Source organism: Lagenorhynchus albirostris, chromosome 1 (assembly GCF_949774975.1).
Source record: "Lagenorhynchus albirostris chromosome 1, mLagAlb1.1, whole genome shotgun sequence".
Lineage (NCBI taxonomy): Eukaryota > Metazoa > Chordata > Mammalia > Artiodactyla > Delphinidae > Lagenorhynchus > Lagenorhynchus albirostris.
In genome coordinates, this window is record NC_083095.1 from 46,142,519 (window position 1) to 46,158,044 (window position 15,526).

At 41.4% G+C, this 15,526-nt stretch overlaps 1 protein-coding gene across 6 annotated transcripts in view; it reads right to left on the bottom strand.

Moving 5' to 3' along the window:
- The window catches only part of SAMD4A (sterile alpha motif domain containing 4A), a 242,842-nt gene that overhangs the window by 73,936 nt on the left and 153,380 nt on the right, over window positions 1-15,526 (bottom strand). For all 6 annotated transcript variants that reach the window (XM_060142375.1, XM_060142360.1, XM_060142346.1 and 3 more), the window contains one exon: window positions 8,928-9,446. In XM_060142375.1, the coding sequence (XP_059998358.1) occupies window positions 8,928-9,446 (519 nt within the window). The remainder of the gene's footprint in view (window positions 1-8,927; window positions 9,447-15,526) is intronic.

Below are 15,526 nucleotides of genomic sequence, written 5' to 3' on the forward strand. Positions count from 1 at the left end.
GTTTACCACAGAGCCTGGGCTGGTGGATGAACCACCCCTAACTTGTATCAGCATTAACAACCAGTGCATAAATAATAATAATGAGGGCTATTATCTGTTGAGTATCTCCTATTGGCAAGTGCTTTACATGCATTTTTCATTTAATCCTCACAACCCTAAGAAGCTCTCTTAACTCATCTTCACTTAACCAACTTACTGAACCAACGGGTACTTTCCATTCCCTTCCAACTATTCACAGATGCCCGTGGCTCACGGACTCTTTACAAACTAGAATTTACTCGTGCACTTCTGCTCCCATCAGCTGACTTACTGGTGTCCCAAGAGAAGGTTGACTTTGTCACCAAATCTATTTATGCCAGTTGTACTTACTATTGTAAATGTATCACTTTAAAAAGTATAACAGAAATAACATATGAATTATAAATAAAGTTAACTGCTTAAAAACTTTGTTACAAGCTTTAGAAATATCCATTGTTTTACTTAAAAAAAATCTACTGTTGAATTCAGTGTTAGTGAGGAAAGTATGAGCTAAATTATAAAAAGAGAAAAACCAGAATCTAGAAAGATTCTGTGCTCTGTGTTTGCAAATGTCTTCAAATTCCGGTTCCATTTTAAGGAAAACAGACAATAACGCATGAAGCGTGTGATTTATACAGGAAAAACAAATAGCAGCCTCAGTCAGGAGCCCTACCCTCAGAGAAAGGACCATCTCACGATACAAAAGACGGCACATGAATGTATGTACACTTTAAGTTAAAATAATATGTTTAAGGTCTTAAGCCTTTTTTTATGATTTCCTGCTTTAAACAGCTATTGCAATTAACACATCAACCATCCATCCTATCAAGCCAGTTAAGAGATCTCCTACCGAAATGTATTCCCATTTTATGGATGAGGAAAGGAGGTTTAGAGGTCAAGTAACTTGTCCATGGTCACATACCCAGTTATTGGTGGGGCTGGAATTTAAAACCAAGACATCTGACTTCAAAGCCAAGTTCTTGATTTTGATCAAGACTGCCTCATCATTTATACCCCAAACTTGAATATCTAAAATGCCACTTATAGCCTTATAATTCCCTTTGCATTGCAATGTCTTACTGTGCAAAGGAGAAGGCTAAAGTATAAAATAATCTGTTATAAATTTTTAGCTCCATATGGGTTTTGCTGGGCTTTTCCAAAAGGATGCATCTCAGCAAGGTTGGCTGTGAAACAAATCTCTAAAGCAAACCCTGTGCTCTCATTGGCTCTACTCTCTAATTGTAGCCACGGAATTTGTCTATGGGAATGGTCCAGACTTTTGGCAAAGAATGATTATCCCAGGGTACGTTGGGAGTTTTTGCCTTTCTCCAATCCATAAAAATCCTTTATAGCACTTTCCAGATTTTGGAAGCCCCCTGCCTACCTCACTTCCCCATCTGCATAGCCCTTCTCTTACTTGACTTACACCTGAGATTTTCTAAGACCGTATTTTACCTAACAGAATGTCGAGGACTGGGGTGGGGGTAGGTGATGGCAGGAATGATACCTACAGTGTTCAAGAGTTAGGAAATATACCTCAGATTAATAGTAATTGCTTCTACTAAAATTTATCCTCCCCTGTCACCATGAAATTCAAGGGTTTAATTTGCTTAATGTTAACAACATCAAAGATAAGCTACACTCATGATACATCTTTCCTCAGTGTAACCTGAGTTTGTCCCCAGAAGTCTTAAAATTGAGAAAAGAAAAAGTAAATGCAAGATTAGAAGACTTTTTTGTCCAATTGTTTGTGGAGTGCCACTGTTAGACTATAAATCTTGTGAAATAATAGAAATTCTAAGACTACAGGGCTCAGAAAAAGTCTTAAAGGAGCCAGGCTGTTCATCTTCTTCCTCCCCTCTTCCAGGCTAGTCCAATTTAAGCCATTTATTCCAGCCAGAATCCATCCTATTTTTGAAGTGCAGTGGGGAATTAGAAACACTACTGCCTTCCTCTGGAGTTCATCTAGTGTTTAATAACCCTCACTGTCATTAGAGTCTAAAAAACTCCTCCTGGATAGGGGCTGGATGGTACAGCCTCATGACCCAAGGCATGTGTATGTTCCATGGAGGTCTTTGACTTTTCCCAAGCAGTGGGATTTCCGATGCATAATAAACTAGCAGGCTTCTTGCTTACTATAGTGTTTTTTCTGATTGTTCTTCCCCAAGCCCCAGAAAATAAACACTAGACACAGTGAGGAAAAGTACCATCCTGTACAACCTTTGGACTCTTGGAAACAGGAGAAGGATCAGGCAGTGGCAATATTGGGTCCTCTGAGATATCACTGAGCCATCTTCACAATGTCATATCAGGAAGGCCAGGGCCATATTTAAAAAAAGGTTCCCCCAAAGGGGAAGGAAGCTGAAGCTAAAAATATATCATGCCAGCTGTTATAAATGCTTCTCAAAGGAAGCAAAGCAACTAGAGTTACCTCTTTGAAGAGCAAATGAGGGGTTAAGGATCTAAAGGAATTTTTCAGTTACATGCCAGGTTGGCTACGTTTTGGGCAGGAAGAAATTTTCCACCAAGAGAGAAAGTCTGTTGGTAAAAGACAAAATAATTCCATGAAAATTTTAAAGGAACTCCAAAGGACACCAGTGGCTCCTAAGGCTTAGGATGGGGATGACCTGCAGCCTGCAAGACAGAAGCAAGGTCTCCAAGCCTTGCCCCTCTTTTCAGTTTCCAGGAGACCACTTGCCAAGACCTCTTCTTATCAGGCCTGTCCAAAGTTGAGTGTTTTCTCTCCTCCCCTTGAATATTTGTGTTCTAATGGTTTTTTACAGGATGGCTGGAATGAGCTCGAAGTAGCTGGCAGCCTTGTAAGAAAATGTGAAGGGCAGAGAGAAAAGGACTTCTTGTGCCAAACGGGTATCTTTGAAAGAGCTGGCCTTGGCTGCCTAAGGGGCTGATGGAATTGGTTTTTTTTTTTTTTTCAGTTGCAGATTCAGGGTTCCCAAAGGAGCCCCATTTCCTGAGACCCACAACATTCCTCCTTTTCACCTTGCCCTGCTGAAGTAGTTTTGTTTCAGGTGTTGGCTCTCTGGGGCCCAGCAGCCATCCTTTCCATGAAGGGATGGACCCTCCACCCTGCAGGAAGGCTGAGAAACTGGGATCAAAGTCCAAGAAATATCAAGGCACAGGATGCCCCAGTAGTTTTTACATTTTAACTTTCAATTTGAAATAATTACAGATCTACAAGAAATTGCAAAAATACTACATAGAGAGGTCTCATGTACCCATCCCCCCAGCATCGCCCAAGATGACATCTTACACAACTGTAGTGTATTACCAAAACTAGGAAACTGACATTAACACGACACCCTTAACAAGACTATAGACCTTACTCAGATCTCAGCAGTTTTTGTACACACTATTTTTTGGTATATATTTGCACATCTTATGACCTATATAAATTCATATAACTATCTCCACAATCAAGATCACAGTATGTTACTAAAAGTCTGTTAGTATTGAGACCAAGTTGGTAACGTAAGTCAGGATGATGACAGAATGCTAAATGATCAATATTATCGCCAAATATTTAGTGAATTCCCAAGGACACTTTCTTATTTATTTTGGAAATTCATTAATTTCATGAACATCTGCCTAGTGAGCCCAGGAATTTATTAAGTCCCTACTGCTCAGCAAACGTTTCTGGCAGGGCGGGCAGACAGGCTTCAGCTCACATGCCATCTCTTATTGAATTATAGTGGCTGCCTTGAGGGGCATATTGAGGAGGACGCAGAGGCCACATCTGGCCTTAGCAGGAGACAGCCATTATCTAAGAGATGCTCTACCACAGGAGAGTGGCAGTTGAACACGTGCCAGGGATTTGCCATCTCCAACATTTCTGTGACTTTTTGAGGGTGTTCAAGGTGCTGGGAAAGAGGGATAAAGAAGACAAAACCCCTGTCCCCAAAGAGTTCATCATCAGGAAGGGGAGGCGAATATGTCAACCAAGAACTGGGACACAGAATGCTCAGTATATGAGTCAGTGCAAAGCAAGCATACTTGGGGTACAAGACTTGGATGGTCTGTGACATTGGTCAAGTTGCTTGGCCTCTCTGTGCCTCGGTTTCCTTATCTGTCAAATGGGAATAACAATAATAGCCACATTGTGGGATCATAAGAATTAAATGAACTAATATTTATGTCAAGCGTTTTGAAGAATACCCCATGTAGTAAGCACGATGCAGTGATTACTGTTAATTTACTTTTCATGATCTATGGTACCCCCCAAATTTTAATGTATTGCTTTTATCATCAGAAAAATCAATTTAGATTCATAAAAGAAATACTAAGGCTCCAAGCTACACCACGAGACTGCAGAAGAACCGGGCAGTTCAAATGGAGCACTTTGGAATAATTTCCGTAACGCAAAGTTCCTGAGTTCTTGCCTCAGTCTAGGCTAGCAAAGGTGGGCACGTTTTCAAATCCAAATGTAAAGAATGCTAAGAGAAATCATGTATTGGCAATGATTTGAATAGAAACAAGTTCCTTTCATTTGTAACTGCAGCACATAGTTTTCTCCCAGGTCAAGTTCTGCCAGTGAAGAGTAGAAAATGGTTAGAAAGTCAGTCTGGGGCAATGGAGGTGGCACTGACCTCTCCACACTGAAATTCTGTGGGCTCTTAAGAAAACCTGGATGGTTCTTTTCCTGGACAGTTTCCTTTTTCCATGGAACACTTGAGACAGAAAGCAAACCTAAAGGTGCTAAGCCAGGTTCTAGGCATGTTGTATTTGGAATTGCTTGTGATGGTCAATACAAAGGCCATGATTTGTGACAGCCAATACCTTGGTCCTTTCTGGTCTCACAGGCTCATGATGAAGAATCTGCACATTCTTGCTCTAAGTCATCAGACCCCTGAGTAGCCTTAAAAGGAGAGCTAGGTACTGAAAATAGATTCTCCCCTCTCGTCTGGAACACCTTGATGCTCTCCAAAATGACGCTTCATAGGCTCAATTGTCCCAACCCATTCTCCTCTTATCTCATGGAAGAAAAGCCCCAGCTCAAAGATCCTGTGAGATCTCATTTGATTTAACTTCTGTAATCAATAAAAGGTACTCTCTCCTCTGTCTAAATGGATGAAAATGGGTTGATTCTTGTTAGATTAGGACATAGGTTTTGCCCTCTACTCTTAGCCTCATCTTAATCCCTTCCTTCAAAACATCTGTGTGGTTCCATCATCTATTTTTTAATGTATCGTTTTCTCCATCTCAATGTGCCAGCACCTTCTCAGAGTCAATATACGTCCAAAATCAAGCTTATAGCTAGTTTCTCTCCCTATCTTGTTTCTTATCTCTTTGGAATCACTAACTCAACTTTCTTCATCCCTTAAATGCCTATCATGTGTGAAGCACTTCCAACTGATCTCTAAGATCTCTCTTTGATAAATCCAATGGTCACTTCTTGTTCCTCATCTTATTGGACTTATCAGTAGCATTTGACTCAGTTGATCACTTTTTCCTTCTTGAAACCTTTTCTTCATTTGCCTTGACACACACACACATATATACCCTTGAGTTTTCTCCAACTTCAATGGTTTCTCCTTGGTTTGCTGCTTCCTCTGCTTTTTCCCAGCCTTCATATTGATGTACTCAGGCTCAGCCCTTGGTTCTCTTCTCTATCTGCATCTCTACTATGGTAATCTCATCTCATAGTTTCATAGCTTTAAATATCACCCATGTGCTGAACTCCCAGATGTCTATCTTAGGTCAGTCTTCTCTCCCAAACTGCATGCTCATATACCCAATTGCTTACTAGACATCTCTGATTGTCTAACAGATGTATAAACTCACCATATATAAAACTGAACTCCCAATCTTACCCCCAAACCTCCTCAATAATAGAGACTTCCTCATTTCAACTGATGGCAGTACCATCCTTCCAAGTTGTGTAAGCAAAAACCCCGAGGTCATTCTTGAATTTTTCCCCTCACAACTCATTTATTCTGTCAGGAAATCCTTTTGGCTGTACTTTCAAAAATACATCTAGACTTGACCACTTCTCCCCCCTTCTACTGCAGCCATTCTGGTGCAAGTCATCAATGTCTTGCCTGGATTACTGCAATAGTCTCTTAACCAGTCTTCATGTTTCTGTCCTTGTCCTGGTACAATCTATTCTTACTTAACACAGCAGCCAAAACAATCCCTTTAAAACATGAGTCAGATCACATCACTCGTTTGCCAAAAATCCTCCAATGGGATTGCTGAGAGCAAAAGTCAAAGTTCTTGCAATGGCCCACAATACCCTGTAGGATGTCTCCCTCCCTCTTACCTCTGCAACCTCTCCCACTGCTGTCTATCTCACTCACTCTTTTTCAGCCAGCAACCTTCTTTGCTTTTCCTCAAACAAGCTGGTACTCTTCTATCTTGGCATCTGAAGACTTAAGGCCAAACCATTTTCTATTGCAGTGAAATGGTCACAGCAGACTCAAGTGCCCCTAGACCATGCTGCATGGTCTGGGTTCAGGAAAGATACAATGCAAATGAGGGCACAGAGTCTGGGGGTTAGTGCTAGCACTTCGCTCCTCACTGTCTTGCCCAGTCTCTCTCATTCATTTAGCAGACACTTGCTGAGTGCTTACTGTTGCCAGCCCTGGCCGTACATAATCTCATTTACCCTCACCACAACCCTCGCAGGCAGGTATCATGAATGTTCCCATTTTACAAGTGGGGACCTTGCTCAGAGAGGTGAAGTAAGTCAGCCAAGTTGCAGTTAGCTAATTTCAGGTCTGAGATTTGGATGCAGGAAGCAGTGACACCAAAGTCCTTGTCCTGCCCACTTTGTCAAGCTGCCTCCCAGGTGCTGAGGAGATATTTGATAGAAGCACAAGCGAATGAATGCCCCAAAGGATTGCAGTTTTGATAAGCACAATTTAACCACCATCGACAATGCAGAGGGATAAAGCAATGACATTAATGTTTTGTTAAAGGGATGTTCTTGAAATACAAGTGCTGATATGACCTAAGTGTTTGAATGAAACTTTCTGGAGGAGAGATCTGAGCTCTTATCTTCTTTACTGATTCTCTGAAAAGGGGCTCTAACCCCCTTCTTCTCAAGATACGTAATATAGTTACCTTGTTAAACCTCCAAGTCCTTTTCAGCTCAAGTACTACACTGGGCTCAAAGGCCTAGGAGGCCATGACAATCATCTAAGCATTTCTTCCCCTCTGTTGGGCGAGGTAGCCACAGTGAAATATAAAAGTGCCTGTTGACTACAATCTGATAACCATCTCAAATTGTACTAATCTTATCAAGACCCCGGAATGTGTAAATCAGCAGAGATGGAAATGTGATGACCCAAGACTAATTTCAAGACAAATGACATAAAACTCAACCCCTTAAAATACAAAAGACCAAGTTTTGAGAGGGTAGGAAGCTCAGAGCCCGCATCTCTCCCAGCTATCAAAGAGTTTTGTAACAATTACTGGATTCTGTCACCGACCCAGGAAACTCCGGCCAAGAAGCTCTGTCATCCCAGCCTGCATGTGTCTGCTTGAATAGTTCAAGCCATCACTCCCTGTCACACAGAGGTTAGTGAAACTGTTCCCTGGATTACTAGTCTGTGAAAAAAACTGTCACCAGAACCTCTCACACAATAAACTAATGATGCAATAATCACCTAATTCCCCAAATTTGAAAATTATCAATATCTAAATATAAAAATGGACGAAAGAATTTTAAACTCTCATGTTGTGGCATTATCAATGCGGTATCTTAAGTACTTCTTTGATTGATTATTCCACTAAAGTACTGTTTCAATCAATGTAGTAAAAATTCAACACTCTTACGTATTTGAGAAAGCCATTTAAAAAGGCCCATTAGCCAAAAGATCCGAGTGGAGGTAGAGGCCAAGAAACTGTCACTGACAATCCTTAATCCTCTCAGATCTTTTAATTGGGGGTTTCTGCATGTTAACAGGCACATGAGGTCTAACCGCAAAAGCTTTTCCCCAAGAAAGTTATCTATGCACTGACGCTGTCTTCAGGGACACATGCAAACTAGCATCAGGGAACTCTGTTTAATGGCAGGCCACTCTCCCACATTGCCACTTTACAGAAGCACCAGTGGCATGTTTGTCACTTTGCTCAGCCTAAGTGGGGAGCCATAGAGAGGAGGACTCCTGGCCCTGGTCCCAGCTGTGGGCAGAGTACTTTGCTTTAGTGGTCAAAAGAGGAGGAGGGTGTCCTCTGCTCTCCCCTCCCGCAAAGCCATTCCCGCCCCACCTCTCCTAAGGGGTTAGACTGAGCAAGAGAAGGCCACAGCATCCACACCAGGCCACAGCACAGAGCAGCATTCTCAGTTAGCAAACCTGCTCCCCCTGGTCAGGAGGAAAAGTGACCCTGACAACTGGGGATTAAAACCAGGAGATGCAAGGGAGGGAACATTCCAGGGTGAAATTTAAAAAAAAAAAAAAAAAAAAAGAAAGAAAGAAAAAAAGAAAGGAAAAGAAGTGAAAAGAAAGGAAAATGCACAAAGCCCATGAGGCTGTCTGGTTAACCATGGGTTAGAATCACGTTTAGAGAATCACACGGGAACTCAGTGTCTCAGCAAATCCAAAAACCCCAGGTGAAAGATAGCGGGTGAAAGGCGTTCTGTTTGTGGAAACAGGAAGTTTCCTTCTTTCACCACTTAATCTGTCTCATTTAATTTTTTCTTTTTTTTTTGGTCTATTTGTAACCCGAATTTGGACCATCAATCATTTTTAGCTGCCCAGCATTTTTCTCTTTCCAGAGTTGAAAGAACAACAAAGATGGGGTCCATAGAGCCCTTTCCCACAGCCAATTCCAATCAGCCCTTCTCTCCCAGGGTTACAGGGTACTCAGAGCAGACATTCCCAGTGGGACATGCCACACACAGCAAGTCGCCAAACCAGACTGCGCTAAAGGGCTTCTCGGGGACTTACTTGTACTTGTGCTGGTTCCAATCGTATTGATTGTGGTGGGGACAGATGAAGAGGAGTAGAGGGGCACGTGGCCATTCTCACACCCCAGGCTTTTGTCCTGCCAGTTGGAGGCGTTGATGCAAATCCCAGAATCCCGAGAGTTCTGCCACCCATTAAGCTTGTCGTCGGAGTTCTGTCTTTGGTGATAGTAGTGCGTCTGCCCATAATCCACAGAGTCCGAGCGGCCTCGGTTCTGGCCGCCAAAGCTGGTCGACGTGCGGTCCTCCAAGTGGTTCAGCCACATGGCCAAAGCACTGCGGTCTTCCAACGAAGTGGCCGGATGGATCAAAGCATAGGACAGCAGCTGCCTGCTCTCCTCGATGTGCTGGTTGTGCTCGATGGAGTGCGCCAGGATTTGGGGCAGCAGTTTCATATACTCTACTTTTGCGTCGAGGTTTCCTGGCTTCAGCAAAGGCAGGTGAGTTAACAGGAGGGAAATCACTTTATCCTTGGATTCCTGTTGCCATTGGTTAATGATTCCTGAAAAGAAAATATGCAGGGCAAATAAGCAATTACACCCACAGTGGCACCAAGCACCACACTGTAAAGAAAATTCCTGGGGATTAGAGTCTCAATCTATGTACCCTGCATAAATTTTCTCAAAACAGCCTCTGCATTGAGTTAGATAACTGACCTCAGGTTGTCAGGGGACAATGACTTCAATGAAACATGAAACAAATGCTCTGAGATGTTTGGGTGCTCAATCTAATTCTCATGCAGGTCTCCAAAGAGGCTATGACCACTTCGGTACAAACAAATACAATTTACAGCCATTTTATTTCTTAGGAAAGTCTAGGCATACCCTCAGATAGGTGAAGAAGGAATAAGAAAATCTCCACGGAAAAGTGAGTATAATCAAGGGTTCGTATAGTGGAGTCCGCGAAGGTATGGCTGCTTTCCCTTCCCCAGACATTTGTGGAAAGTAACTGAAGCCCTGGCAAGGGCATTGGTTTGAAGTTGGTAAAACTTCCTAGATGGAGAAATCTGTCAGGGAAAAAAGGACACCCCTCAGCTCGGTGAAGTACGCCTGCACCTTCCTCCTGAGAAACTGACCCAGAAAATGACTGTGATCTCAAAGCTAGAATGAACAATAGACCCAAGACTTAGCTCCAGGGGCACCTCTGATCACACATGCTAAGCAAGGTATTTTTCTTTAAATATAGAAGATCTGTTTGGTTATTTTTATTGTGATAAAATATACATAATATTGGCCATTTGAACCATGTTGAAGTGTACATTTCTGTGGCATGAAGCACATTCACATTGCTGTGCAGCCATCACCACTATCCACCTCCAGGTCTTTATCTTCCCAAACTGAAACTCTGAACCCATGAAACACTGACTCCTCATTCCCTCTCCCATCCCCTGATGACCATCATTCTACTCTCTGTCTCTATATATTTGACTACTCTAGTTACTGTATTTAAGTGGAATTATATAGTATTTGCCCTTTGTTTGTTTGTTTTGTTTTTTTTTGCGGTACGCGGGCCTCTCACGGTTGTGGCCTCTTCCGTTCTGGAGCACAGGCTCCGGACGCTCAGGCCCAGCGGCCATGGCTCACGGGCCGAGCCGCTCCGCGGCATGTGGGATCTTCCCGGACCGGGGCACGAACCCATGTCCCCTGCATCGGCAGGTGGACTCCCAACCACTGCACCACCAGGGAAGCCCTCTAGTATTTGCCCTTTTGTGACAAGCTTATTGCACTTAGCATAATGTCTTCAAGGTTCATCCATGAAAAGATTTGTTTTTAACACTCTCCCAAGGAGCCCCTCCTATTCCCTACTATTCAAAACACAAATCTTTTGCCGTTAGGTAAACATAGATTAATTGCCTTAACTGGCCTTTGAAAAGTAGCTTGTTTTGGAGACTGATAGTTATCCATGGGGCCTGGGATGATAGGAAAGAAAGCTCCCTCCAGAAAAGTCATTCCGAACACCTGAACACCTCAACTCTGGCCCAGTGATGACTGTAGAAGGGCTAGGGCTTTCACAAAGGATCTGCAGGGTTGAAAAGGCATTTCTGGAATTTAGCAGAGGGGCTTCACAATTCTAGTGAGGCACAAACATACCAGAACAAGCTCCAGAGTCAGTGTGGACCATAAGCTACAAATGCACCAGCTGTGTAGGATAAGGCCTCTCAAGACGAAGGGGTGTATTCAATGAAAGGTATCAGGCGAGAAAGACATGGTAGGTAATGAAAGAATGTGGCTTCAGACTCAGGCACACATGGGCATGAATCCCAGCTCTGGCACCTAATTGGCAATGGAACTTCGGTAAGGTACTCAACCTCTCTGAGCCTCAACTCCCTCAGCAGTGAAGAGTGCTACCAAGAGCACCTGTCCCTCCTTGTGCTATAGGATTAAATGAGGTACTATATCAAAAGGACCAGTCAAGTACTTGATAGTGGAAATAATTCCTTCTATTTGTCTCTGCATTAGTCAGGCCCATGTTAGAGCCATGCTGGGTGGTTTCAGATACCAAGTTTTTAAAATAATAGAGGCCGGATACTCCAATAAAGATCTATTAAAAAAAACAGAGACCAGAGATGACCCAGGGAAGGTCATTAAAAATTATCAGAGTTGATACAAAGCTACAGTAATCAAGACAGCACGGTACTGGTACAAAAACAGACACGTGGATCAGTGGAACAGAACAGAGAGCCCAGAAACAAACCCACGCACCTATGGTCAATTAATCTTCAAGGAAGGAGGTAAGAATATAAAATGGAGAAAAGACAGTCTCTTCAGCAAGTGGTGTTGGGAAGTTGGATAGCCAGCCAGATGTAAATAAATCAATGAAGTTAGAACACACCAGCACACCATACACAAAAATAAACTTAAAATGGCTTAAAGACTTAAATATAAAACATGATACCATAAAACTCCTAGAAGAGAACACAGGCAAAACATTCTCTGACATAAATCATACCAATGTTTTCTTAGGTCAGTCAGCAATAGAAATAAAAGCAAAAATAAACAAATGGAACCTAATCAAACTTGCAAGCTTTTGTACAGCAAAGGAAACCATAAACAAAACGAAAAGACAACCTACAGGCTGGGAGAAATATTTGCAAGTGATGTGACCGACAAGGGCTTAATTTCCAAAATATACAAGCAGCACATACAACTCAATTACGAAAAAAAACAAACAACCCAATCGAAAAATGGGCAGAAGACCTAAATAGACATTTCTCCAAAGAAGACATACAGATGGCTAACAGGCACATGAAAAGATGTTCAACATTGCTAATTATTAGAGAAATGTGAATCAAAACTACAATGAGGGGGCTTCCCTGGTGGTGCAGTGGTTAAGAATCTGCCTGACAATCCAAGGCACACAGGTTCAAGCCCTGGTCTGGGAAGATTCCACATGCTGTGGAGCAACTAAGCCTGTGTACTGTAACTACTGAGCCTGCGCTCGAGAGCCCGCAAGCCACAACTACTGAACCTGCATGCCACAACTACTGAAGCCCATGCACCTAGAGCCCGTGCTCCTCAACAAGAGAAGCCACTGCAATGAGAAGCTTGCATACCTCAATGAAGAGTAGCCCCCACTAGCCGCAACTAGAGAAAGCCTGTGCACAGCAACAAAGACCCAACACAGCCAAAAATAAATAGATAAAATAAATAAATTTTTTAAAAATTTAAAAACTACAAAGAGGTACCACCTCACACCAGTTAGAATCGTCATCATAAAAAAGTCTACAAATAACAAATGCTAGAGAGGGTGTAGAGAAAAGGGAACCCTCCTACACTGTTGGTGGGAATGTAAATTGGTGCAGCCACTATGGAAAACCATATGGAGGTTCCTCAGAAAACTAAAAATAGAGTTGCCATGTGATCCAGCAATCCCACTCCTGGGCATATATCTGGACAAAACTGTAATTCAAACAGATACATGCAACTCTATGCACAGCAGCACTATTCACAACAGCCAAGACAAGGAAACAACCTAAATGTCCATTGACAGATGAACGGATAAAGATGTGGGACATATATACAATAGAATACTACTCAGCCACAAAAAAGAATGAAATAATGCCATTTGCAGCAACATGGATGGACCTAGAGATTATGATACTAAGTGAAGTAAGTCAGAAAGAGAAAGACAAATACCATATGATATCACTTATATGTGGAATCTAAAATATGACACAAATGAACTTATCTACAAAACAGAAACAGACTCACAGACATAGAGAACAGACTTGTGGTTGCCAAGGGTGGGGGGGGGGCGTGGACTGGGAGTTTGGGATTAGCAGATGCAAACTATTATGTATAGAATGGATAAACAACAAGATCCTACTGTATAGCATAGGGAACTTTATTCAATATCCTGTGATAAGCCATAATTGAAAAGAATATGAAAAAGTATATATATATGTGCATGTGTGCGTGTGTGTGTGTGTGTGTGTGTGTGTGTGTGTATAACTGAACACTTTGCTGTACAGTGGAAGTTAACACAACACTGCATTAATAAATCAACTATACTTCAATAAAATAAAATTTTAAAATATTATCAGAGTTGGAAAAGAGGTAGAAAGTCAAAGGTAAAAAATAATGGGCTTATAACTGAACAATATGAAGAGATACTTGACTTTTTTCAAGTAGGGATTTCATAAGGAGATGGACAGTCAACTACTTGAAGCAGAAGTGTTCAAATTGAAGCATGAGAGAATAAGATTGAGTGTGAAGTGCCAGAATGACAAAAGACTCAAAGGAGTCACCAAGGAAGTCTCTACAACCTCCAACCTCGGGGCTTGAAGAATAGAGATAGATGGTCCAGAGAAGCACTGTCAGATAGAAATATAATGCGAGCATATGCAATTTAAAATTTTCTAGTATTAAAAGAAAAGTAAAAAGGAGGTAAAATTAATTTTAATGATATATTTTATTTAATCCATTATATAATTATATTATTATTTCAACTTGTAAGCAGTAAAAATTACTGATGAAACATTTTACATTTTCTTTGTATTAAGTCTTCAAAATACAGGGTGCACTTCAGACTACCCGAGGCAAGCTACAGATTCAGTGTAATCTATATCAAAATACTAATGGCATTTTTCACAGAACTAGAACAAATAATTAAAAAATTTGTATGGAAACAAAGAAAACCCCAAATGGACAAATCAATCTTGAGAAAGAAGAACAGAGCTGGAGGAGTCATGCTCCCTGACTTCAGACTATACTACAAAGATACAGTAATCAAAACAGCATGGTACTGGCACAAAAACAGATGCATAGCTCAATGGATCAGAATAGAGAGTCCAGAAATAAACCCACACACATATGGTCAATTAATATACAACAAAGGAGGCAAGGATATACAATGCAGAAAAGACAGTCTCTTCAATAAGTTGTGCTGGGAAAACTGGACAGCTACATGTGAAAGAATGAAATTAGAACATTCTTTAATGCCATAAACAGAAATAAACTCAAAATGGATTAAAGACCAAATATAAGACCAGAGATGATAAAACTCCTAGAAGAAAACACAGGCAGAACACTCTTTGACATAAATCACAGCAATACTTTTTTGGATCCATCCCCTAAAGCAAAGGAAATAAAAGTGAAAATAAATAAATAGGACCTAATTAAACTTAAAAGATTTTGCAGAGCAAAGAAAACCACTGACAAAATGAAAAGACAACCTACTGAATGGGAGAAAATATTTGCAAATGATATGACCAATAAGGGGTTAATTTCCAACATGTATAAACAGCTCATACAACTCAACATCAAAAGAACAATCTGATTAAAGAATTGGCAACATTTTTCCAAAGAGGAAATGCAGATGGCCAACGGGCACGTGAAAAGATGCTCAACATTGCTAATCATCAGGGAAATGCAAATCAAAGCCACAATGAGATATCACCTCACACCTGTCAGAATGGCTATCATCAAAAAGAACACAAATAACAAATGCTGGTGAAGATGTGGAGTAAAGGGAACCCTCTGTTGGTGGGAATGTAAATTGGTGCAGCCACTGTGGAAAACAGTATGGAGCTTTCTCAAAAACTAAAAATAGAACTACTATATGACCCAGAAATTCCACTGCTGGGTATATATCTGAAAAAAACAAAAATGCTAATTTGAAAAGATACATGCACCCCAATGTTCATAGAAGCATTATTTATGATTGTCAAGGTATGGAAGTAACCTAAGTGTTCATCAACAGAGGAATGGATAAAGAAGATATGGTACATATATACAATGGAATACTACTCAGCCATAAAAAAGAATGAAATTTTGCAACAACATGGATGGACTTGGAGGGTACTATGCTAAGTGAAATAAGTCAGAGAAAGACAAATACTATATGATATTACTTCTATGTGGAATCTAAAAAATACAACAAATGAGTGACTATAATAAAAAAGAAACAGGGCTTCCCTGGTGGTGCAGTGGTTAAGAATCCACCTGCCAATGCAAGGGACACGAGTTCAAGCCCTGGTCCGGGAAGATCCCACATGCCGTGGAGCAACTAAGCCCATGCACCACAACTACTGAGCCTGCGCTTTAGAGCCCATGAGCCACAACTACTGAAGCCCATGCGCCT